General features: G+C 41.6%; 2 protein-coding genes and 1 non-coding gene across 3 annotated transcripts in view; all 3 read right to left on the reverse strand.

Annotated features, from left to right (window-relative positions):
* HSPA4L (heat shock protein family A (Hsp70) member 4 like) overlaps positions 1-7362 on the reverse strand; it is a 60393-nt gene extending 53031 nt beyond the window's left edge. The window contains exon 1 of the mRNA XM_062199653.1: positions 7023-7362. Within this exon, the coding sequence (XP_062055637.1) occupies positions 7023-7129 (107 nt within the window). The 5' untranslated portion in view covers positions 7130-7362. The remainder of the gene's footprint in view (positions 1-7022) is intronic.
* Positions 2427-2558, reverse strand: LOC133766136 (small nucleolar RNA SNORA76). The gene has a single exon (XR_009866686.1). It is a non-coding gene; the product is annotated as a small nucleolar RNA SNORA76 (small nucleolar RNA).
* Positions 7363-19459: 12097 nt separating the features above from the next.
* The window catches only part of SLC25A31 (solute carrier family 25 member 31), a 40974-nt gene continuing 33169 nt past the window's right edge, over positions 19460-27264 (reverse strand). The window contains exons 5-6 of the mRNA XM_062199658.1: positions 26454-26579; positions 19460-19840 (exon numbers count right to left, since the gene is read on the reverse strand). Coding sequence (XP_062055642.1) covers positions 19640-19840; positions 26454-26579 — 327 coding nt within the window. The 3' untranslated portion in view covers positions 19460-19639. The remainder of the gene's footprint in view (positions 19841-26453; positions 26580-27264) is intronic.

The following is a 27264-nucleotide window of genomic DNA, read 5'->3' on the forward strand; positions in this document are numbered from 1 at the left end:
ATAAAGCCCTTCATAGTCTGGACGACGGTTGCTATTCAACACAGTCCCACTAAATTCCCTGCTATGCTAAAATTATGTCAAGTATGCTTCTGCCTTAGGGCCTTTGTACATGCTATTTTATCTTTCTGAACACTTCTAAATACTTCCATATGGCTTGCGCTCATTTCTTTCAGGTCTCTGCTCAATTGTCAGTTTGCAAGAGACATCTTTCCTGATGATCCTATGTGAACACACAAATATCATTTGCCTAATTTCATTTTTCTCCTCAGTATGGATCACCATCTGACATAATTTTTTCACTGCATTTATCTCCTTGCCAGAACCACATGAGGTTAATATACACCCACTGCCTTAATTTACACTATCTGGTAGCCACCAGCTACATCTGGCCAGCAAAATTTAAATTAACTAAAATAAAATATTCAGTTCCGGGACAGCGCTGTGGCACAGCAGGTTAACGCCCTGGCCTGCAGCGCTGGCATCCCATATGGGTGCCAGTTCTAGTCCCAGTTGCTCCTCTTCCAATCCAGCTCTCTGCTATGGCCTGGGATAGCAGAAGATGGCCCAAGTCCTTGGGCCCCTGTACCCACATGAGAGACCCGGAAGAAGCTCCTGATTCCTGGCTTTGGATCAGCACAGCTCCGGCCGTTGCAGCCATCCAGGGAGTGAACCAGTGGATGGCAGACCTCTCTCTTTCTACCTTTCTCTGTAACTCTTTCAAATAAATAAAATAAATCTTAAAAAAAATTCAGTTCCCCAGGACTAGTTACGTTTCAGGTGCTCAAAAGCCACATATATCTTAAGGATTTACAGAGAACAAAATATACATAGAACAGATACACACAACAGAAAGTTCTGGAAAGCACTGACCTAGATCACTGCCTGGTACATAAAAGGTACTTAATGAATAGGATGGCTTCTAAGGATAGCACTTATTTGGAGACTAGGAATAATACAACCTGGCTAGTTTCACATGACAGCAGCTTAATCCACTGTGCCACAACACTGGCCCTTAAATACATTAACTATTACATTAAATATATTATTTGTAAAACTGATCTTAAAATTCACCTAGTTTAAATAAAGTATCAGTGCATGGTATTTTTGGAATTCTTTTGATTATGACTGCCTAGAAAAGGATTTGCAAACTACCACTGGTCACTTATTTTTGTAAATCAAGTTTTATGATATTCATTAATTTGCACTTTTATGACCACATATTAAAAAGACTATCAAGAGGGGCCAGGTGTGGTACAGCAGGTTAAGCCTCCACCTGCAAGGCTGGCTTCCCATACTGGAATGTCAGTTTTAGATCCAGCTCCCTGCTAATGAGCCAAGTGAAAGCAGGGGAAGATGGCCTAAATGCTTGGGTCCTTGCCACTCATGTGGGAGACCTAGATGGAGTTCTAGGTTCCTGGCTTTGGCCAGTTGCAGCCATTTAGGAAGTGAACCAGTGGATGGAAGCTCTCTCTGAAGTTCCTTCTCTCTCAATGTCACCCTGTCTTTCAAATAAGGTTTTTTTTTTTTTTTTAATTTATTTTAAACTCAAAGTAACAGAGAGATATCTTCCATTTGCTGGTTCACTCCCAGATGGCTGTAATGGCTGGTGCCGGCCAGGCTACAGCCACAAGCCAGGAGCTTCTTCTAGGTCTTCAACAAGAGCCACAGGGGTCCAAGGATTTGGACCATCTTCCTCTTTTCCCTGGTGTGTTAGCAGGGAGCAGGATCAGAAGTGGAGCAGCCGGGACTTGAACTAATGCTCATATGGGATGCTGGCATTGCAGGTGGAGGCTTAACCTGCTGTGCCACAATGCCAGCCTCTCAAATAAAGTAAAATCTTAAAAAACAAAGACTATCAATAATATGTTAAAATTTTTAAATCATAAAAATATGTATTATATAATTTGCATTAATCATTCCTTGGCTCTCAGGAACTTTTCAAAATTTCTTGCTCATAGTATCAAAGCTGGAGATTAATTTCTTTCCTTTAAATAATATTCATATTAAAAAGATTTTTCATGTAGTAGCTCTGACATAAAGTGTAAGCCCCTTGCTCTTCCACTCTGCAAATTTGATAACAAGAAAAAAGCAAAGTTGTTTGCTGAATTTTTCTCAGTAGGAAGTAATCTGAAACATCCCATGTTTATCAAGAATACTTCACAGTTATTGAGAAGAATAATGTGGATTAGAGCCATATGTAAAACTTTGAGAATGTGATCACAATATGATTTGAAAAAAGCAATTTGCAAAAGCTATATAATATTTTGTATAATTTTGTTAAAAGCAAACAAAAACATCCCAGATATGTGCCTATAATCACATCCTTGTATAACTACAAACACACATATTATAAACTTTTAGAAGGTGGTTTAGAAGAGACAAAGGGGAAAATTTTATATAATTCTTTTTTTTTCCCCCGCAGGTCGCCATGTCGCTCGTGGTTAAAAGGGCTGCCTGCGAGGTACAGGCGGCCCCAGTTATGGGCGAGCTCGTGCTCTGGCGCTGCAGCCTGACCCCTGGCGCCACGTGCAGGCGGGACGGGGGCTCAAAGGCAGCGCGTTATATAATTCTTTAGCATTTAAAATATTTTCAACCAAAGTTAATAAAAGCTAATAGTAAAACAAACAAAACCAATTTTTTTCCTTTAAACATTTTTATTTTTTAATTTTTAATTAATTTTAAACAAATTCAATATAGTTCATAAGTACAATTCTAAGAATATAATGATATTCCCTCCCTGCCTTCCACCCTTCTTCCCTCTTTTATTTTTGAGATAACATTTTAAATTTACATTACAGTAATAAGGCTTAATGCTTCACCAAATAAGTCTAACAAGTAAAAAGCAAAAAGATTCTAGTTTAGTGGGAATACAGGCAAGGGCTATAAATAACTGAATGGGAAAAAGATCATTTCACTCATATACAGTAAATTTTAAAGTAATCACAAATCATTACAACTATGGTAGTATAACATTTTTACCCATTCAAAACCAACCGTTAGGGTAACAAATATTTAAACAGAAAAATGTAAAAGCCTCCCTGTCCCTTCAGACTGCCATTACCATCACTATAAAAGTCCCTACTACCAATCTTATAGACATGATTAACCTTTGGAGTTTTGCATTTTCTATGTGTAGTTATTTCTAACATACTAAGTGTTTGCTGCTTTTATGCATTAAGTAAGATATCTCACACATCTGAGAAACAGTGTTTAAGAAGTATTTCTCCCCTTTTCTAGTTTACTCATATGCTAGTTAAAAAATAGGGAAAAGGTAATGAAGAAAAAATTGAATATTTAATCTGTGATAATAGATTTTTGATAAAACCAACAACACACCTAACAGAAACTTTAATAGCTTCATTAAAAAATATCAGTATTCCTTACTATAAGATGTTACATATGTGAAATTAATCACCTTGATAAGTTAAAACCTGGGATGGAAATTCCAATCTGCACACATCTATACTTAACTGAACAATACAAACATGTCTAAGGCCTTAAATATGTGTCCTTAGTAATTCTACTTGTATGACGTTAATTGAAGAAATTAAAGATGGAAAATTTAGATTGCTATTGAAGTACTATTTACAAAAAAAATCATAAACAAAATATCCAGCAGGGGATAGGTTAATCTAATGACTATAAAAACATTAAAACTGGGGCCTGTGCTGTGGCGTAGCGGGTAAAGCTGCCACCTGCAGTGCCAGCATCCCATATGGGCGCCAGTTTGAGTCCCAGCTGCTCCACTTCCAATCTGACTCTCTGCTATGACCTGGAAAATTAGTAGAGGATGGCGCAAGTCTTTGGGCCACAGCACCCATGTGGGAAACCTGGAAGAAGCTCCTGGCTCCTGGCTTCAAACTGGCTCAGTTCCAATCACTGTGGTCATTTGGGGAGTGAACCAGCAGACAGAAGACCTCTCTCACTGTCTCTGCCTCTCTGTAATTCTTCCTTTCAAACAAATAAATCTTAAAAAAAATCAAAACTAATAGTATAGCAGTATGTCTTACATAGGAAGAGGTTACCAGATAAATATAAAGTATATCTTCCCCCTTCCCTTAGAAAATACACACAGAAAACCACTTTAAATTTTATTTGTGAGTGGAGGAATTACAATTTTTTTATTTCATCATCTGATATGCTTGCTATTTTTCTACAAAACATTTATTTTTAGGTTAATCATTTTTAAATAAGAATGTTCAGAGAAATATTTTTTCTCTTCAATATATGAATTGATGTTAATTTCTTTCATCCTCTTCAACTTATGCAAGAGATAAGAGGCTAGTAGCAGGAACTTCAAAACATTTGTGGAAAATGTAAGCAAAAGCTTATTTTGGTGCAAAAAAGTCTTGAAATTCATGCACATGAGAGATCCTCAAAGAGTTCAGGAAAATGAATATTGAAAATGCACAATGAGAACATTTTGTGGATTTCAAAATTTTTTCACCAAAATAAACATTTCTTAATTCCATTTTTCATAAACATTTTTAATTTTCCTTACACAAGCGCTCTAACTTTACAAAAGGTAAATGTGGAGAGTAAGTAAGATGTACTAGTTGGCTTTGGTTCTTTAATTTTAGGCCAAACTTAAGTAATCCTTTTTCATTAAGTTGTCCTTGGTTTACATACGAATCTGTGTGTACATAGTCACATATGTTAAAAAAAGAAACAAGTGTGAGAAAGTATAGGTGCAGATACTGAAAGCAACTAAAACATTTCCTTCCTCTTTTCATAAGAATTCTTCTATAATTACTTCCCATGTTAGAAATATCTTGTCATTTGACCCTGATTATCAGCAACTAGAATATGGAATGCATTTTTTTTACAAAGCTTATTTATATTTGTTATTAAATGCTGTGATGTATTACAAGAGTTAAGATTCTTTAATAGTTATTTTCTTTTTGCATTAGGCACTCAAAAAATGAATACAGGTCCTGGTACCAAGAAGGGCTATCTTCTCCCTTAATGATTTAAACCCCACAGAGTAAATACACAATCCAAGAGAGTCAGACTGCCATGAAGCACTTGTTTCAGTTACAGCAAAAGCTATACTCCTCAGGTAAAGGACAAGGCACAGCCATGGAGACAAGAGCAGTTATTGATGCAAGCGAAGTGAGAATATGATCCCTCCACCTTAAAAACTTTCAACTTCGGATTAGGCTCATTAGATATTAGTATTGAGTTTCTGACACACAAATCAGAAATAGCACACCAAATCTCAACCACACAGAATCAGTCAATATGCCTAAGTGCCTACAAATAGTATCAAAGAGACCCCTAGAAGACCAGTGGCCTAATTTCTAAGAACCCTGGGAGAAAGTCTGGCCACGCTCTGTAAGGAGTCATGGGCTCACTACTTAGGAGATAGGTGAGCCTAGAAATGCAGTAACTTTCTTATATTTCTGGTTTCTGATCATTCAGGATAAGATTTTTCAGGTCTAGGCGAATGTCCACTGTACCTCTTACTTTTTTTCTATAGACTGAATCACTGAAGCCAAAGACTGTCTCTATTAAAGTCTACTCTGCTCAAAGAGGGAGGGTGGAATCTCCTGGTCTTTTTTGGCTGAAGACCATATCTGATGAGAGATTCACAGGTAGTCCGCAATTATTGCTTCCACTATTCATTGAGCATAAAATCCAGAAAAGATAAGGAGCAACAAAGTGCTCAAACAGTACTGTCAGCATTATCTGACTTATGCCAATATTTGAGGCTATAAACATCTGCAATTTCAACAGCAGAAATATAATGCATACATCGAGATAAAGTCATCTAGAATATTCTTGGAAAGAAATCAAGTCACAGACTGCTTCAAGAAAAGTACTTGTCAATACCTCCAGCCATGTTTGTAAACTATCCATAAAACTGTGAAAGTTTAGGCATTTAAACATGACTTAATGCCAATCGTGGTTAGGATTATTCCATTTAAACTACTGCATTTTGGGTCATTCAGAAGGGTCCAATCAATATGTTCAATTACGTTTCTATAAAAAGTAACGCATTAACAGCTGATTTCCCCACAAAATTACCGGTAACAGGAGCCTACAATAAGAAGCTAGTTTTTCATATCCTAGTATTAATTATACTCATTATTCTTTGCCAACAAACTTTCTAGACCAGAGAGCAACAGAACATGTGGCAACACGTTTCCATGACATAAGGCCACTCCTTGTAAGTCTTTCAGTTAAATGTTCATAATAGACTCACTCCAGAGTCATGTTTATACATGCTAGCAGCCTCCTCAACCATTCACTCGTTAGAAATTCGCTTTCGGTAGGATTGAACTCCACCGCTTTCCATTAACAGAAGGGCATTCCCAGGGCCAGGAGGCCGGCGGCTCCCATTGTGAATCTCTGCCCTAGCAACGCCTCAGTAACATAGGGCCGTCGAAACCAGTCTGCTCACCTCCAATCCTAAGCACACTGGGTTTTGTAAAACCCCACAGGTCTCCCCGCTCCCTTCCCCACAAATGGCCTTTCGGGGCCAGAGGAACTTGCATTTCATTTTCATCTTCACTTCTTACGTTTCTGGGAGAAAGCTGCCGGCGGAGACGCCGGGAAGGGAGGAAGGGCAGAAGGCAGAACTCTCTACTTAGCTGGGGAGTGGGGGCGGGGGACGCCAGCGGGATAATCCCACGCAAACCCCACGGGAGGGAACCCGAACCCCTTCTCCCACGTCCCGGACGCCCAGGCGGCCCCACAGCACCCCCTTCCCCGCGACCTAACACAGACGCTCTGGGGGAGAGCGGCGGGGGGAGGCAGGGGTGTGCGGCTCGGAAAGGAGAGATGTGCAAGTAAGTCCCTTGTCCTTGAACGCAAAGCAGCTTTGCTGGCGAGGAAGTCCGGCTGCCACCTGGGGCCGCCAACCAGCGGTCTCCAGGGATTGCAGCTGATGGGCTGCACCTGTCATCTCGGGGTTCGGCAAGCATCAGGGGACAATCCGAGGGAACCTGCAGGCAGGAGAAACATAAGGGCGGGACAAAGTGTTTCTTAGGGTCAGGGTTATGACCACAAGAGGCACTTACGGGGTACACCTGTCGCTGTACTCATTGGCGATGGTCTCAATGCCGCCACTCCTCGCTACGGCGATGTAGCAGTTGAGAAAGCCGAGGTCAATGCCAACCACAGACATCCCGCCGCCTAAAGGTCGGGGGACTAGTGCAGAAGCCTCCGCTGAGGGCACCGCGTCCGCTTTCGAGCTGTTGCTGCCGGGACTGCCACTCCTAAAGACAAGCAAGGGAGAAATGACCCCAAGTCGCTACGCAGAAAATCTAGGGCAGAGCGCCGGGAAAACGCGGAGTGGGTCGAGGCCGCCCGCGCCGCCAGCTCCGCCGCGTCCCGCCGCCTAGGTCCCTCTCCACTGCGGTTCGGCCGCCTCCAACCGGCAGTTACTGAGATCTGCGCCTGCGCGCTCCGCCGCCGGGGAGGTGCGCGAGCCGCGGCTCAGCGCCCGAGGCTGCTCGGAGCCTGCACTTCGGCTGCTTCCGTCAGCACTCGGGCAACGGCCGCCCGAGGAGCTGCGGGTTCGAGAAAGATCTGGAAAATGGAGGCAGCTGAGCCAGCCGGGGGCGGGAGGCAGGGGAAGGGGGGCGGGGAGGACCAGGGAGGCGAGGAGGAAGGGAAGCGGCGTGGGCTTGCCGGCCTTCGCACGGCCAAGGCCCCTGCCTTGGGCTAGGTGACGGGCACCGGCCGTGTGCAGTCGCGTTTTTGCGCACCCTTGTAGGTGGCTGAGGCAGCTGGAGGCGTGCCTGTCACGGCGCAGGATGCTGCTGAGGCTCGGCCGACGTGGGGCGTCCGAGCGACGGACGCGGCCTCCTCGCCCCGTTCCGGAAACCCACCCGCCGGCCTCGCCGCCCCGAGGGGCCCATGTGCCGCCCGCGGCGCGTTCCGCTGCGTGGCGCGAGGCCTCGGCGCCCGCGACTGCTGCTCTGTGAGGTGGCGCCCATTGTGCGGTGCCCGCGCCGCCCCCCCCCCCCCCCCGGCCCGGGGTGGTCGCAGAGCCGGGAGGGGCAGGGGGGTCCTCGGCGCTGCACACGCTGCAGTCCGCTGCGGAAGCGCCATGAACGCGTTTTAGGTTGTTTTTATCCGAACTTTTGCCAAGAAATACAACTTTTCCCGTCACCCATCTTCCTTTCTCACATTCTAGAAGATGCAGCCTTCGCCCGTTAACCCTTACCTCTGAAAACGAGTTTTACAGTAACATGATCCCAGGTTCGTGTGTCACCAGACCCCAGACAAGCCCGTGCCTCGCCGCGGGCCCTGGTCCTCAAACAAAACAACAAACAGACAAACAAACAAGCCTGGTGTGGCCCAGCCCCTCCCACTTCATTTGCTCGGTATCTGGTGCCTGCCTGCCTGCCTGCCCGAAGTTGAACTTTCCACTCACAGAGTCTGGCTGCCCGGTTCCTCCTCCTCCACCTGTTGGTACGCTCCTTGTTCCTCGTCGTCGGCCGCCTCTCGCCGCCATCTCTGTTCCTCGTGGTACACCTCTTCGCGTGTTCCCTGCTCATCCGCTTCTCCGTGCGTTCCCTCCTCGTCGTCGTCCGCTTCTTCCTGCCTTCCCTGATCTTCCCCGTCCAGTTCGCTGTGTGTTTCCTGTTCCATGTTGGTTTTCATCGTAAGAATGGGCGTGGGGTCTTTACCAGATTCTTTAGTGCTCTCACGGTCCCTCGCTGTCCACTGCTTCAAAGAACCGAGACCTTTGACTATCAACAGCGCAGCCACAGCAGCAGCAGCCAGTGTGGCGATAGCTCCTACTGCCGTTGCGATGATGAACATGAAATCCATTTTTCAGGGCAATACTGAGGAGGCTGGACGGTACAGTATTGCCTCGGCTGTGGTCTCTCTAAAGAATCCCGCCTTCCTTCATTTCGCCAGCACACAGAAGGCTGGCTTCGCCGGTGGACGCGGCCCTCTGACACGCAGGCGGGTTCGCCTCCCAGTAGGCAGTGCGCGAGCGGCGCGGGGATTGGGCGCTGCGCCCACGGCAGAACCCTGGGCCCCCAGTGCCCCCGGGCGGCCCCCGGCCTGAACCCTCTTCAGTGACCTCTTCAGCCATTATCCTTTTGGGCCCACGACCACCTAGCTTTATTTCCAAATATCCTGAAACTCTACAAAGATCACTTATCTGATTCCATTTATCCATAATGTTTGTAAAACCAGATGATGTGTAAGGATGATTTTTCTATCCCCCCAAAAGTTTAAAAGCCAAAGAAGTAACAGTTGAAGTCAGAGCAAGGTGTTATACTCCTTACCATCAGTGGGGAGGATGAAAGAGTAACTAGTGGTTAAAAACATGACAGGCTTTAGGGTCATAAGGATTCCGACTGTAGTCCCAGGAACGCTTAACTAGTATGACCTTCGGCAAATTAACTCTTCAAGCCTCAGGTTCAAACTCTGTTAAAAAGAAGACATACATCTAGTGGGCTGTTTTATCATTAAATAATGTATGCATAGATAGCATCAGTACCTTACACCAAAAGGTCAATAAATCGTAGTTGTGTATAGCTGCTATTAGAATATAGGAATAATGCTAATTTACGTACACTGATCATGTATCCAGTAACCTTGCTGTACTCTTATAAGATGCAGTATTTGTAGAGTTTGTGTGTGTGTGTGTGTGTATTTAACGACATGGCCTGGGAAATAACTAATTTCTTCACTTTAATCTTTATCTCTTGTGTTTTCTTGATGTTGCTTAATCTTTCCAATAAAATATTGAATATAAGCAGTAATGGTGAGCATCCTTGTAACACTAAATAATTTTGCTTATGATGTACCAAAGTTAACAAAATTAAGTTCCTAGCTTGGTAAGAGTTTTTCTCCTACCTGGAAACTGAAACTTGACAGATGCTTAGCATCTAATGAATGACCCCCATTCCCTTAATACAGTTAAGATTTTAATAGACTTTATAACATCTTTGCATATCTGAGATAAACCAGGTAGACCGTATGATTCTGATTGTTTTTAGATATCCTGGATTTGATTATTTTATGCAGATTATTTACATCTATATTCATAAGTGATATTGGCCTTTAATTTTCCTTTGTTGGTATCAAGATGACACTAGTGGGACCATGTGGTAGTGTAGTGGGTAAAGCTGTTGCCTGCAGTGCCTGGCATCCCATATGAGCACCAGTTCGAGGTCTGCTCCACTTTCAATCCAGCTCCCTGCTAAATACTCCTGGGAAAGCAGTGGAAGATGGTCCCAGTGCTTGGGCCCTTGCACCTACATGGGAAACCCAGATGAAGTTCCTGGATCCTGGCTTTAGATCAGTCCAGCCTTGACAACTGCAGCCATTTGGGGAGTGAACCAGCAGATAGAAGATCTCTCTCTTGCTCTGTAATTGTGCCTTTCAAATAAATAAATAAATAATATTTTTTAAAAAAGTTCATGGAAAAAGGGTACAATGAAAATGCATAGACTTCAACATTTCTGAACCAAAATAAATTAAAAATAACTTTGTCTATTAGTTCAGTATTTTTCTAAATGTTTTGAAGTACATTCATATGCCCATGTTTTTCATTATTTTGTGAATCTTTTGTTTCTATCACTAGTGGTTTGTAAAATTCCCTATTTGTGTGTCTTCCTTTCTTCAGTATATCTTCATTTCCTATCTCATTAGCTCTTTATTTCCTTTTATATGTTTATTCTTTTTCTCATCTCATGAAAATCAAGTTCATTAATTTCAGTCTTGTTTCCTTAGGCTTACATTTGAAGCCATAAATTTCCTTTTAGATACCAGTTTAGCTATATTCCTTTCTGAATTTTCAAACAATTGACATAGGAGAGCAGCAATGGAAATAATGTATCAGCTTGATTAGTGATAACACTGATTAATATTAGAGAAAGAACTTAGGTGCCTATAGGCTTATAATCCTTGAACCTTAGAATTAACTAGCCTTACCTATCTGGTCACAGTAATAGGCACTAATGCCATAATAGAGCCTGCTCCTATAACATTGTACCAAGGAGGAATGTGGCTCTCAAGAGAAGTGAGGAAGAGGCTATATTAGCCACATGTTTTGTTTTTAAGATTTTTTTAATTTGTTTGAAAGTCAGAGTTACACAGAGAGGGAGTGGGAGAGAGAGGAGGGGGAGAGAATGAATATGAATGTTTTCTATTTTCCATCTGCTGGTTCACTCCCCAAATGGTTACAACAGCAGAAGCTGGGATAGTCTCAAGTCAGGATACAGGAGTTTTGCCTACTATGCCACAGTACCACTCCAACGTGTGGTTTAATGATGGGATACATTCTGGTAAATACTTTGTTAGGCAATATGGTACAAATATCACAGGGTGTACTTACACAAATTAAGATGACCATCACTTGGTGATATAATTGTATAGGACCCCTGTCTTATATAATATCCATTGATGACCAAAATGTTGTTAGGCAATGCATGACCATATTCTTAAATTCACAAAGTCATTCCGCAGAGAAGTCTGAATTTTTCCCTTTACAATCTGTGCTTATCTCAATTTACCAACATGCTTACCAATTTCTTTACTTCACTGTTTTTTGTGTCCCATTTTTTGTTTGGGTTCAGTTTTCTTTCAGAAATCAGCAAAGCTCTCTGCATGGTGATTAGTAGTAGCCCAATTTGTGTTACTATAAAAGTATATCTGAGGCTGGGCACTGTATAAACAGGTTTGGGGCCGGCACTGTGCATAGTGGGTAAAGCCACTGCCTGCAGTGCTGGCATCCTATATGGGTGCCGGTTTGAGTCCTGGCTGCTCCATTTCCAGTCCAGCTCTCTGCTATGGCCTGGGAAAGCAATAGAAGATGGCCCAAATCCTTGGGCCCCTGCAACCATGTGGGAGACCTGAAAGAAGCTCAGGTTCCTGGCTTTGGATCAGCCCAGCTCCGGCCACTGCAGCCATTTGGGGAGTAAACCAGCGGATAGGAGACCTCTCTCTCTCTCTCTCTCTCTCTCTCTGCCTGTGTCTCTGTAACTCTGCCTTTCAAATACATACATACATACATACAGGAAGGACGGCAGGAAGAAAGGAAGAGAGAGAAAGAGAAAAAAGGAGGGAACAAGGGAAGAAGAAAGAGAAAGAAAGGAAAGAGGAAGGAAGGGAGGGAGGGACGGAGGAATAAAACAGGTTTATTTAGTTCAGTTTTGGAGGCTGAAAGTCCAAAATTGGGTGGCTCCAACTGTTTGCCCTCTGGTGAGGGTCTTCTGGCTGTATCACAACATGGTGGAAACATGTATGAGAGGGAGACAACAGTCAGAGAGGACAGGAAGCAAGAGGGATTCAAAAGCCAGGTCTTTGAGAATTAATTGGGTTCCTTCAAAACTACACTGGGGCCAGTGCTCCTATATTTTGTTGTGGTGCAAGCTTGGGGTTTTTGGTTTCTCACAGATAGCTTTTACCCCCTTTTATTCGCTGTTGTGTATTTTCAGTTTTTTCCCCCATTATATGTCAACCTGCTTTCCTAAAGCATTGCTTTGACTTTAACACCATATCAAAAAATTAGCTACAATTCTCTACTGTCTGAACTCTGGCATTCCAAGTCCTTTACACTTCAACCCTATTATGGCCTGAATGTGTTCCCTCAAAAATTCAACTGTTGCCAGTATGACAGGACTAAGAGGTGTGCAGTCTTTAATCCTCTTAAAGACCATGAGGGCTCCTCCTGTACTAATAGGATTAATGCCTTTTTAAACAGACACACACAGGTTCAGTTAGGTAGCTCTTCAGCTCTTCAGCCATGTAGGTTTATAGTATTCAGCCCTTCTAGAGAATTTGACATCACTAAAAACAAATGCCAGTGCCTGGAGCTTGGACTTTCAGCCTCTTACACTTCTGAGAAATAAACTTTTTTTTTTTTTTAAGATTTATTTATTTATTTGAAAGCCAGAGTTACACAGAGAGAGGAGAGGCAGAGAGAGACAGAGGTCTTCCATCCAATGGTTCACTCCGCCATGGCCGGAGCCAGGAGCTTCTCCCGGGTCTCCCACGTGGATGCAGGGATCCAAGGACTTGAGCCATCTTCTACTGCTTTCCCAGGCCATAGCAAAGAGCTGGATTAAAGTGGAGCAGCTGGGTCTCGAACCAGCGCCCATATGGGATGCCAGTGCTTCAGGCCAGGGCATTAACCCACTGTGCCACAGTGCTGGCCCTGCTGAGAAATAACCTTTCTTTGTAAGTTATTCAGTCTCCAATATTTTGTTATATTAGTATAAAATAGACTAAGACAACCCTGGATCTAGTTTCCAATACTCTTATCACTTTTATTTTTTTTAAAAAGATTTATTTATTTGAAAGTCAGAGTTACACAGAGAGAGAAGGAGAGGCAGAGAAAGAGATCTTTCAACCACTGGTTCACTCCCCAATTAGCCACAACGGCCAGAGCTGAGCCAATCCAAAGCCAGGAGCCAGGAGTTTGCTCCAGGTCTTCCCACGTGGGTGCAGGGGCCCAAGGATGCCAGCATTATAGGTGGCGGCTTTACCTGCTACAGCAAGCACAGTGCTGGTCCCCCTCACTTTTATATATCTGCTGTATTTCAGCCAATTTGATTTTTTGCTATTGCCCCATTACTTGACTTTTCCCACCAAGTTTTTGTGCCAATATTTATCTCTGGGATATTGCTTCAACTTTCTATGTATAAAGTCTTCAATAGTGGAGTGGGCGTTGGAGTGCAATGGGTAAGCCACCACTTGGGACACCTGTGAACCATATTGGAGTGCCAGATCTGGTCCTGGCTACTCTGCTTCCAATCCAGCTTCCTGATAATGCACCTGCAAGGCAGCAGATGATAGCCCAATGTACTTGGGTTCCTGCCACTCATGTGGGAGATCCTGATGGAGTTCCTGGCTCTTGGCTTCAGCCTGACACAGCTCTGGCTATTGCAGGCATTGGATGGAAGTGCTCTTTTCTGACTCTTCCTCCCTATCTCATTTTGCCTTTCAAACAAATAAGTAAATAAAAATTTAAAAAATCTACATGGGGCCAGAGTTGGGGCACAGCAGGTTAAGCTACTGCATGATGCTGGCATCCCATATTGGTGCCCATCCAAGTCCTGGCTGCTCTGCTTATGATCCAGCTCCCTGCTAATGCACCTGAGAAAGCAGCAGAAGATGGTTCAAGTGCTTGGGCCCTTGAACCCACACGGGAGACCTAGGTGAAGCTCGTTGGCTTCAGCCTGGCTCAGCCCTGCCACTGAGCCCATCTGGGAAGTGAACCAGTGGATGGAAGATCTCCACCTCTTTGTAACTCTGCCTTTCAAATAAAATTTTTAAAAATCTACAATATTAAAATTCAGTTTAAAGTATCATAAACCTACCATGATTGTTTCAAGTTGACTTGTTTCCCTCCTTTACTAGCTTTGTACCTTTCTTGTGATATAGTTCACAATTTGCCCACCCCTTTAATTGTGTTGTATATTTTACTAGATTATAAACTCCAAATTATTGTATTTTTAAAAAATGATTTATGTACTTGAAAGTGAGAGTTAGAGGAAGAAAGAGAAAAAGAGATCTTCCATCCCCCGGTTCACTCTCCAGATGGCTGCAACAGCCAGGGCTGGGCCAGGCCAAAGCCAGGACGCAGGAGCTTCTTCCAGGTCTCCTATGTGGGTGCCAGGAGCCCAAACACTTGGGCCATCTTCCCTCTGCTTTTCCTAGGCCATTAGCAGGAAGCTGGATCAGAAGTTGAGCAGCCGGGACTTGAATTGGCGCTCATATGGGATGCCAGCATCAAAGGCAGTGGTTTTACCAGCTATGCCACAAGGCAGGTTCCAGATTATGATATCTCGTATTGTGTATTTACTTTGTGGGGTTTAAATCATTAAGGTATAGAATATATTTGTTTTTGTGTGTCTCATGTTAGTTAAGGCCTTGCCCATACGTTCATGATAAATAGTTATTGAAATAAGTAGAGGTTTTATCCTATAATAAATGCTATAGTAGAGATCAGTATAGACATCTAGAAGCTTCTGCCTTTCAGACAAGAAATGGAATACCTGACTCGAAAGAAATCCTTTGAGGCTGGAAAGTCTTCTCAGAGGGAGTATCTTCAGCATTACACTTTGAAAAAATAAGCAACTTTCCAGGTAGATAATGAGATGGAAGGAATAGGCAGAGGGAAAAGAAAGTACAAATAAAATGACACAAAGAAAAAAAGCTGCAATGGAACAGAATCATCAAAGAACATAATGTGGTGGGGCAATCAGAAGTTACTGGAATGCTTCACTTCTTAGAAAGATAGTCACAACTGTATAGCCAAACCCTAGAGCTAGGCCATGGAGGATATTGTATACTATGTTAGAAGTCTATCCTGGAGGTCACATTTACCTTTCCAAAAATGAGGATGCCTTTTTCATGTTAAAAATTTTCATGTTCCCATTGTATATTTTACCACTGACTGAAATAATGTCCATATCTTATGGAGTTTGCTAACATTTCAATATATAATTGCATTTTGCTAATTCCCCAAATGTGCATATTTGAGTACATACACACACACACACACAAGCATATATGTAAAAGTTTTCAAAACGTTCATGGTGGGGTAGGCATGTGTTACAGTGGTTAAATTGCCACTTGGGACACCTGCATCCCACATCAGAGAGCCTGGTTCAAGTCTTGGCTCCTCCACTTCCTACTAATGTGCACTCTGGGAGGCAGAGGATGGGTCAAGTACTTGGGTCCCTGCCACCCACAAAGAAGACCAAGATTGAGTTTTGTGCTTTTGACTTTGGCGTAGATCAGTCCTGGGTATTGGGGACATTTGGGGAGTGAACCAGCAGATGGAAGGTTTCTTTCAAATAAGCTGAAAATAGAATTTTTTTTTTTTTTGACAGGCAGAGTGGATAGAGAGAGAGACAGAGAAAGGTCTTCCTTTTTGCCGTTGGTTCACCCTCCAATGGCCACTGCGGCCGGCGCATCGTGCTGATCCGAAGCCAGGAGCCAGGTGCTTCTCCTGGTCTCCCATGCGGGTGCAGGGCCCAAGGACTGGGCCATCCTCCACTGAACTCCCGAGCCTTAGCAGAGAGCTGGCCTGGAAGAGGGGCAACCAGGATAGAATCAGGCGCCCCAACTGGGACTAGAACCCGGTGTGCCGGCGCTACAAGGCGGAGGATTAGCCTGTTAAGCCACGGCGCCGGCCTGAAAATAGAATCTTTTTAAAAAGCTCATAGAAAATTGTATTATATCAATTCCATTTTCCTTGAACTCTTTAAAAAATGATTTTAAAAAATTTACTTACTTGAATCAGAGAGGGGGATTCAATCTTCCATTTGCTGATTCACTCTGCAAATGCTGGCAAGTGCCAGACATGGTAGAAGATCTCTCTTGTAATGGATTTTACTAGATTGACAAAGGTGTCTGTTGCACAAAAATGGTCATGCAACCTTGCCTTGGGATATTAGTGCAAAAAAAAAAAAAAAAAAAAAAAAAACAAAAAACTACAGGGATGTTGATCTTTGAAGGAGTTCAAAGATTAGATAATCTGCTAGCCTGGCTGCCTTCCTCCAAACTATTATGTAAAAGAAACACCGATCTTATTTAAAACTCTATCTTTTAGTCTCTCTGTTATAGCAGTTTAGCCTTGACTCTCACAGATTGTTAAAATAGCTTGCAATGACAATCAAGATAGAAAAGATAAAAATTAGAAATTTTAGGAGGTAGAATTGACAAAGCTGTGATCCACTTGCACTATGAACTGAAGTAAAAGGAAAGCAAGGATGACTCCTAGACTTCTGATGTGGATGACTAGTTATGTACTGTTAATCAAGGTAAAGGCTATAGAAACACAAGTATATCTATGAATTAAGACAATGTATTAAGTTTTAGGAATATCTGGGTTAGGGAAGTTTCTGATACATAGAGGTGTAAGAGACAGGCAAAAATATACATCTGGAAACTCAGAATCTGGCCAGCCCAGAGGAAAATATGAGAATCAGCTGGAATATAGATGATATCTGAATCTAAAGATAAAGAAGAAGGGAAGCTGGGGAGCACATATAAAGTGAGGAAAGAGCACAGGAGTGGCCAAGAATACCAGCATTTTGTGCTGACAGAGCCCCATTTGAATTTACATTAATCAGGTAATTAGGAATGAAAGTATCAACTTCTTATTTTTGTTGCATAATGTTTATATACAAAGAAACTACTTCAGAAATTTTAGCTGAAGGGTACCAAAGTCCTAAATAGAAAGCATCAATCCAGAGCAGGAATATAAAATAGTAAAAATTTCCTCAGGTGCTTCTGGCCTCTTACTACTCAGACAGGAAGCAAAACTTACTGTGGGAAAACTGTAAAATGCCCTACAACAAATGTAGTTTTAGCCAACTCGAAGGGCTATCTCATTTAATGGAGTATTTTAGTGAATTAGATAAACATTAAATAAAAGAACAAAGCTCTGAGAATGGAATTTTAAATATTATTTGGCAAGACAGTTTTAAGGGCAGGAAACTAAAAATCTTACCCAAAAAGATTCTGCATGATACAGCCCTGATAATTTACTTAATACATTTTAGATACATTAGCTATGTATTTTCCAACATTTGCATTAACGTTTAAAAATTATTTCCTTAGATATCTAGATTTTGCTTTTGCTTACTATGACTCATTTCTTATCAACTGTTTAATGTAAAAACACAAATAGAGTATCCCTGGATCTACAATGCTTGGGACTAGAAGTTTTTCAGATTTTTGAGTCTTTCAGATTTTTGGAGTGTTTTCTTTGTCTTTACCAGTTGAACATTCCTAATTTTAAAATAATCAGAAATGCTCCAAAATCCAATGCTTTTTAAGTATTACTGTTGGTGCTCAAAAAGTTTCAGATTTTAGAGCTTTTCTGATTTTGGGTAAGAGATGTTCATTCTGTAAACACTTTTAGCTCAGTGCAGAAGACTATGTAACATTTTTTTTTTTGTTCTGACTATACATCTTCCAGGCTTCAATGAATAGGATCTTCCTCTAGGAATTTAGTGATTAAATTCCTGTTTACCTCCATTCATGCCATTTGGAATTTCCAAAGTGCCTTTCCTCTTTGCATGTCTCGGTATAAATTTAAAATGTTTATACCTTGCTAAGTAATTTTTATATGTGAAACTATTCCTAACAATTTATTATTTTACTTTGGATCATCTGCTAGTGTAGAAGTAAAAAAACATACTACCTATTTTGTTTGTAAAATTTATGTTACGTTGACCACTGCAAAAAAAACATGTTTGAGTGTTTTCAAGATTTTTTATTTTTTCTTCCTCAAGTGATAACACTATTGTATTCAAAAGTATAGCTTGGATTATTTTTCTTGCTAACATGTTGCCATTGTGCAACAGGAAGTTTCTCTACCTCATTTGGGCCACCCACAGTGTCACTAAGTCTTTCTATAATTTATCCCCATTAATATAACATTCCTTTACCCACTAAAACTTTAAAATCCTGGGGAATTCCAATGTACTATCTCCCACAACCTCTCTGAAAAAATGTGTGAAGTCTTGAAAACGCTGCTTACATTTCCCCTTTGAGAAATACCTTTTGTTCTATGTCTTTAAGCCAGTTCGATTTCTGATAAAAATGTTGCTGACCTTTGTTTATTAATAAATGTAGTCACGGTGTTAGCGCTGTGGTGGCATACTAGGCTAAGCCTCTGCCATGCAGTGCTGGAATCCCATGTGGGCACCGGTTCGAGACCCGGCTGCTCCACTTCCAATCCGGCTCTCTGCTTATGACCTGGGAAAGCAGTAGAAGATGGTCCAAGTGCTTGGGCTCCTGCGCTCACCTTCCAGGGAGACCTGGAAGAAGCTCCTGGCTCCTGGCTTCAGATCAGCTCAGCTCTGGCCCTTGCGGCCATCTGAGGAGTGAACCAGCAGACAGAAGACCTTTCTCTGTCTTTCCCTCTGTCTGTAACTACCTCTCAAAGAAATAAAATCTTAAAATAAATAAATAAATAAAGGTAGTCGGGAAGAAGGCCCATGAATAACAGTTTTAACTTCCTTTATTATCAATACAGAATACATAAACCAACTTCCAAGACATTTTTTGTTCCAAGATACACTCACAGTAGAAATAGTTTACTTAGATTAGCATGTAAACCATTTTGTATCTTTTATATTCCAACTGCAGCTTTATAGTGTCATTATCAAATTTTTAATGACTAAATCTAATCTGTGCTTATCAAAAGCTGTATGATACTGTAATATCATATACAGTAATAACTGAACTGTATTAGAGATATTGTAGAAAAAAACATTTATTCCTATATATATATAATTGACACCTCTTGATAAGCTTTTAAGAAATATTTGTCATATATGATTATAAAAGATTTGAAAATAGGATTATTAAATGAATAGTAATTTAAAAGAAGATAGTTTTATTTCTTAGGCTTCAGCATTACACATTTTAATTTTTCATCATAAAAGTAAGAAAGAATTTTAAACTAATACAAATAACATACAATACTTACATAAGTGTCTCATTAAAATGAGTTTGGGTCTAAGTGGGAGGGAAATCCACATTTGTCTGATTTTTAGTATTTAAATCTTTGAAAAATGCTTAGGCTTTATTGTGGAAATAGCACTTTAAGAAAATAATGATATTAATACTATCCAAATGTATACATATACATGGCAGGTATGTAATTTGTATGTTTAACAATTAAGTACACATATTTCTCAATTTACTCTCCTGATGAACCACCTCCAATATCAATTTTAAGGAAATCTTTAATTTTATCATATAACACCAACACCAAAGCACCCCCTGTACCACGAAGGATATTGGAGAAGGCACCACGAAAAAATGCATTGATTCCCTCATGTTGGTATATCTTCACAAAGCAGTCTAAGGTTCCTTTATACTGCCGTTCAGCTTCACCACTCTATATGAAGACAGACAAATAATTTTCCATTATCTTAATATCATTGATCTTAAGTTTTTTGTCATTACTGCAGATAGATAAGATTCACACTGTGTTCACTAAGACTGTGCAGTGTTAATGAGCATAATATGAGTCCTCGTGGCTGGAGAAACTGTTTCAGCACACTTGAAAACTGACCATATACTAGGCTTAACAAATATCAAAGGATGGCATCACATGGGACATGGTTTATCCTCTCATTACCTTGAAATCATATGGGCAATCAATGGTAGAAAGGGTAACTAAAAATATCATTATGTTTAGATAGAAAAACACTTCTTACAAAATACTGAAAGCCAGATGACAACCACACAACTTCTTAACCGAATTTGTAAGAAGCAGTTTGAGTGACAATTTGTAAGAAAATTAGTGATCTTGAAATACTAAAAAGAAAGGCTGAAAATTAACAGCCTAAACATTTTCAGAAAAAGTATAAACCTAAGAAAAGCAAAAATAAGAAGATAATCAGCAGAAATAAAGCAAATAGAAATCAAACACAAACGAGTGCCCCAAAAGTCAAAAGATAACAGAAAAAACACACAACAGAGAACAAAAAAGTCCAAGGGAGTTGGCATTCAGCTTAGTGGTTAAGCTGCCAGTTGGGACCTCCATATTCCATATCAGAGTGCCTGGGTGTGATACCGAGCCCCCATATCCTGATTCCCCGTTCCTGCTAATGCAGGCCCTGGGAAGTAACTGTGATGGTTCAAGTAGTTGAGTTCCTAATACCTGTGTAGGCCATCAGGATTGAGTTCCCAGCTCCCAGCTTCAGCCTGGCCCAGTCCCAGGCCACTGTGGGCGCTTGGGGTTTGAGCTACTAGGGGATGGGAGCTCTCTGAAAATTTCCTGGAAACACTGAGGAAAAAAGAGTAACAGCCTCAAAACTATTAGATGTGGCAAAGCTACCATAAAGGAAGAGATGCAGGGGCTACAGAAAGAGCAAGATGATCATTCCTGAAAACTAATTTTAAAACTCCGATGAAACAGATAAATTACCAGAAAAGTAAAATGTACCTACAAAATCTTTAAAAATTTGAATATTAATATAAGTGTTAGATCAATCAATCAGTGGTTGAAAATCTCATAGAAAAACATATGTCTGGATGACTTTATATGTGATTATGAAGCATTCACTGAAAATTTAATTCCAATCTTACAGAAATTATTCTAGAGAAGAAAGTGGGAACACTTCTCCCACATACTTTACGCGGGTTGCACAGCCTTGCTACCAAAGTCAACAGAAGGAGAAACAGACACCAATGTCGTTAAAACGTGCATTTAAAATACTAAGCAAAACCCAGTAAATCGGGTCCAGCAAGGGACACAAAACACAAAATACCATTACGAACCTGGGTTTATCCCAGGTACACGAGGTAGGTTTAATTGTAGAAAACAGATTAATGTAGCACAGAATGTTACACACTACAAGAAAAAAATATTATCATCTCAACAGATATGGAAAAAACATGACCAACATTCATGATTAAAAATTTTTGTAACCCAGGAATAGAAAGGAACCTCCATAACATGACAAGGGATAACTACAGAAAATCCTACAGCTAATATACTGAAGGTTTTCCTTGTAAGATAAAGAACAAGACTATTAATTACTACTTTTTATTTATTTATTTTAATATTCCAGCTACTCTCTATCCTCTTAATCTATTTTTTTCTTCTTACTATTTATCACTTCCTGACATGCATCATGTATTTGTTTTTGTTTGAAAGATTTATTTATTTACTTGAAAGGCAGAGTTAGAGAGGGAGAGGTAGAGAGAGAAAGGTCTTCCATCCACCAGTTCACTCCCCAAATGGCCGCAATGGCTGGAGCTGGGCCAGTCTGAAGGCAGGAGCTGAGTAAGAGCTCCTTCAAGTCTCCCAAGTGGGTACAGGGGCCTAAGGACTTGAGCCATCTTCCACTGATTTCCCAGGTGCACCACCAGGAAGCTGGATCAGAAGCATAGCAGCTGGGTCTCGAACTGGTGCTCATATGGGATGTTGGTGCTGCAGGCAGTGGCTCAACCCACTTAGCCACAGCACCAGTCCCAATTACTACTTTTTTTATATAGTTGTTTTTTTTTTTTTTTTTAACAGGCAGAGTGGACAGTGAGAGAGAGAGACAGAGAGAAAGGTCTTCCTTTGCCATTGGTTCACCCTCCAATGGCCGCCGCAGTGGCCGGTGCACTGCGCTGATCCGAAGGCAGGAGCCAGGTGCTTCTCCTGGTCTCCCATGGGGTGCAGGGCCCAAGCACTTGGGCCATCCTCCACTGCACTCCCGGGCCATAGCAGAGAGCTGGCCTGGAAGAGGGGTAACCAGGACAGAATCTGGTGCCCCGACCAGGACTAGAACCCGGTGTGCTGGCACCGCAAGGCGGAGGATTAGCCTGTTGAGCCACAGCGCCGGCCAATTACTACTTTTTAAATATAACAGAGAATCAGAGGTCTCAGCAAGTGTAAAAGAAAACAAAAAGTATAAGAACAGATAAGAAAAAAAAAAACGATATTATCTTCAGATTGTATAGCCATCTAAGTAAATTAAAACCCTCAAAGCATGTACATATAGAGTAATATTTGTAACAGGGTTAATAAAATTGTGAATATAAAATGAAAACACAAACATCAAATAGGCTGACTTGCATCTCTCAAAATCGTACGCTGAAGTCCTTACCTTCCATATCTCAGAATATGACTGTATTTGGAAACAGGATCTTTATGGGGCCAGCGCCATGGCACAGCAGGTTAATCCTTCACTTGTGGTGCCAGCATCCCATATGGGCACTGGTTCTAGTCCCGGCTGCCCCTCTTCCAATCCAGCTCTCTGCCATGGCCTGGGAAAGCAGTGGAGGATGGTCCAAGTGCTTGGGCCCCTGCACCGGCATGGGAGACCAGGAAGATGCACCTGGCTCCTGGCTTCAGATCAGTGCAGCTCTGGCCATTGCAGACATCTGGGGAGTGAACCAACGGAAGGAAGATCTTTCTCTCTGTCTCTCTCTCTCACCGTCTGTAATTCTACCTCTCAAATAAGTAAAATAAAATCTTTTTTTAAAAAAAGGAAATAGGATCTTTAAAGAAATTATAGTTAAATGAGATCACAAGACAGGATTCTAATCCAATGTGACTGTTCTTATAGGAAGAACAAGAGGACTATTTGAATATACAGGAAGAAGGTGGCCACCTACAAGCCAAGGAGAGAGGCCTCCAGAAAAAACCCTGATCACATCTCGATCTATGATTGCTAGCATTCAGAACTGTGAGAAAATAAATGTCTATTATTTAAGCCACTCACTCTGTGGCATTTGTTATAGTAGCCCTAGCAAACTAATGTATGCACGTATAGATATAAAAACTCAAATAGCCACAATTATTTTCTGTGGCATTTTAAGAGTAAACTGTAGATACTGTGCTACATTATCCTTAAACACTTCAGTGTATATATTTTTCTGACATACCCAGTTATCAAGTTCAGGAAATTTAACATTGATACAACACCATTTACCTAATTTATGGTCTACATGCAAATTAATTTTCCACTTTTTAAAATTTCTCAGTGTTCTAAACTAGAGGCAGCTATAGGAAGAAGAAACACAGATGTAAAAAAGATAACTCTAAGGACAGTTCATGAATGAAGTAATAAGTTAGCTTTACTCTTCCAGATGGCCTACTAGATTCTTCCAGGTTCATTTTGTAAACAATAAAAGTAATAATAATAATGACCATTGCATCTCATAGCATAGTCTTGAGAATTTTTTTTTTTAAGATTTATTTATCCATTTAGAAAGTCATAGTTGTTGGGGGGAGATCTTCATCCACTGACTCACTCTCCAGATGACTGCAATGGCCATGGCTGGACCAGGCTGAAGTAGGGAGCTTCATTCAGGTCTCCTTCATGGCTGGCAGGAACCCTAACACTTGGGTCATTCTCTGCTGCCTTTCCCAGGCCATCAGCAGGGAGCTGAATCAGAAGTGGGGCAGCCAAGACACAAACCAGCACCCATATTGGAAGTCAGCATCACAGACAGTAGCTCCATGTGCCATACCACAACATCACCCCATCTTGAAATTTTAATGAATTTTTAAAAAAGATTATTTTATTTGAAAGGCAGACAGAGATGGAGAGAGGGAGAGGGAGGGAGAGAGGGAAAGACAGGGAGAGGGGGAAAGAGAGGGAGAGGGAGAGGGGGAGAGAGAGAGAGAGGGAGAGGGAGAAGGAGGGGGAGAGGGGGAGAGAGGGAGAGAGGGAGAGGGGGAGGGAGAGAGGGAGAGGGGGAGGGAGGGAGGGAGAGGGGGAAAGGGGGAGAGAGAGAGAGAGAGAGAGAGAGAGAGAGAGAGAGAGAGAGAGAGAGAGAGGAGCAAGGAGCTCCTTCCTGGTCTTCTACATGCATGGCAAGGGCCCAAGCACTTGGGCCATCTTCCACTGCTTTCCCAGGCTAAAACATTAGCAGGAAGCTGGATAGGAAACGGAGCAGCTGGGACTCAAACCAGTACCCATATGGGATGCAGAGTTGTAGGCAATAGCTTAACCTGCTACTCCACAGCACCAGCCCAAGAATTTAATGAATTAAAGTATAAAATTCTTAGGACAATATATGGCACAAAATAAGCAGGATATTACTATTCTAGCTTTCATACTTCATTATTTTCATTTGCTAGGAATGGACATTTAGCTTAGCAGTTAAGATGCCCATCTTCCTTCCACATGCCCAGGTTTAATTCCTAGCTGTGGCTCCTGAATCCAGCTTCCTGTCAATGCAGAAATTGGGAGGCAGTCAGTGGTGATGGCTTAATAGCTGGGTTCCTGCTATCCACATGGGAGACCTGGATCGTGATCATGGCTTTTGGTTTTAACTCTATGGCCCACCCCCAGCCATTGCAGGCATTTACAGAGCAAACCAGCTGATGGAAGGTCTGTTTATCGCTCTGCTTCTTAAATAAACTACTAGTACTAATGTTTTCACTTGCCATAATGCTATAATGTGAACTAATTTCCAAACCACACTTCTCTGTATAGTATTTTTCCCTATGTTTAGAATATTCCCTGTCTGCAGAAAGCCTATTCCCTAAGATGCAGTTATCCGAGAGGTCACATCTGATCACTCTAAGCATCTGGGCATCTCTCTAGGCATTCCTGGAACCTATGCATATTTCTGTTTAAACCATTAAACTATATTGTCTTTAGTACCAAATTATGAGTTTAGGTGCAGATTCTGTCTGATTTGTGCCACTTAAGTTTAACATAGATTAAGCGCTCAAATATTTGTTGAAAGAATGAATACAAGTTAACAGCCATGAAGATTAAATATAAAAAATTTTGGTTTACAGATTTATATTTAGAGCATAGACCATTATTATAAACAAGTTTTCATCCTTGGAGCTCAAAATGATCTACTTTTATCAGAACACACTATGGGGGCCAGCACTGTGGCATAGTGGGTAAAGTCACTGCCTGCAGTGCCAGCATCCCATATGGGCGTCAGATCGAGTCCCAGCTGCTCCACTTTTGATTCAGCTTTCTGCTATGGCTGAGAAAGCGGTAGAAGATGGCCCAAGTCCTTGGGCCCCTGCACCCGCGTAGGAGACCCAGAGGAAGCTCCTGGCTCCTGGCTCCAGATAGGTGCAGCTCTGGCCGTTGTGGCCAATTGGGGATGGAAGACACCTCTCTCTCTCTCTCTCTCTCTCTCTCTCTCTCTCTGCCTCTGTATAACTCTGCCTTTCAAATAGATACATAAATAAATCTTTAAAAAAACAACACTACAACCAATCATGACATGTCAATGGCTTGTGATTGCACTTTCTGCTTAATCTAACGTTTCACTGAAGACAGACACACTCATCCCAGCTCTTCCATTATCCTCCACTCTCCAATGAATTTGTGTTACAGAAGGAGGCAGCACTTCTGTTCTCATGAAGGATGAGGAAGAAGCACTGCTGGCTGACAGTTATTTTAGGATAGGAAAGAATATAAAACAGAACACATCATGTATTTGTTTTAGTTAAGGAAAAAAATGAGCTATGCCTTTCGGCCAAAATGTTTCTGTAACTGAATTATACCTGTATATCAGAGATGTGGGAAAACTCAATTAAGATCATAAACAGGCAGCACAGATGGACCTGCAGGTCAATACATTAACTGAAGTAAGCCAAGCATGGAAAGACAAGTACAGCATGATCTCACTCATATGTGTAGTCTAAAAAAGGTGAGCTCATAGAAGTCGAAAGTACAACTGAGGTTGCCAGAGGCTAGGGAGGGAAGAAGAGAGGATGGCAAAAGGTTGACTAATAGATACTAATTTATACTTAGGGGTAAGAAGTTATAGCTTCCCATTCCAACACGTGGTGACTATAGATAATGTTAAAGCACTGTGTATTTCTCTATTTTAAAAAACCTAGAAGATTTTGAATGCTTTCACAATAAAGAAAAGTTATGTTTGAAGAGACAGATATTTACCCTGATTGGACATTTCATGATGTATACATATACTGAAATATCAAATGGCACCAATAAATATGTACAAGTTTATGTGTATCAAAATGTTTTTAATTAAAATTTTTTCAACCTTATAAATAATTTAAATACCTGCATCATCATACGTCTTCTCACTGTATCAAAGGGATAAGAGAGTATTCCAGAGCATGTAGTCACAACTTGAGCAATGAAAAAGGAGATAAGAAATGGAGTTTCCTTTGGTTTTGGTAATAAGCCCTAAAAATGAAAAAATATATCAAGTAAACATTTACACTTCCCCAAATACCTTAAGTACTGAAGTCAAAGAATAATTCTTTTTTTCTAATTTTTTAAAGGTTTATTTATTTATTTGAAAGGCAAAGTTACACAGAGACAGCAGGAGAGAAAGAGAAAGAGATATTCCATCCACTGGTTCATTTCCGAAGTGGTCACATCAGCTGGGACTGGGCCAGGCCAAAGCCAGGAGATAGGATCTTCTTTATGTCTCCCCATGTGGGTAGAAGGACCCAAGCACTAAGGCAATCTTCTGCTGATTTCCCAGGCCATTAGCAGAGAGCTTTAACCTGCTGAGCCATTGCACTGGCCTCGAAAGGATAATTCTTTTTTTTTTAAAGATGGATTTATTATTTATTTGAAAGTAAGAGTTACATAGTGGGAGGAGAGGGAGAGAGGGAGGAAGGGAGGGAGGGGGAGGGGGGGGGAGAGAGAGGAAGACAGGGAGAGGAAGAGAGGGAGAGAGAGAGAGAGGGAGAGGGAGGGAGAGAGAGAGGTCTTCCATCCAATGGTTCAGTCCCCAATTGGCTACAATGGCTGGAGCTGCACTGATCCGAAGCCAGGAGCTTCTTCCAGGTCTCCCATGTGGGTGCAGGGACTCAAGGACCTGGGTCATCTTCTACTGCTTTCCCAGGCCACAGCAGAGAGC

This window comes from Lepus europaeus, chromosome 8 (genome assembly GCF_033115175.1).
Source record: "Lepus europaeus isolate LE1 chromosome 8, mLepTim1.pri, whole genome shotgun sequence".
Taxonomy (NCBI): Eukaryota; Metazoa; Chordata; class Mammalia; order Lagomorpha; family Leporidae; genus Lepus; species Lepus europaeus.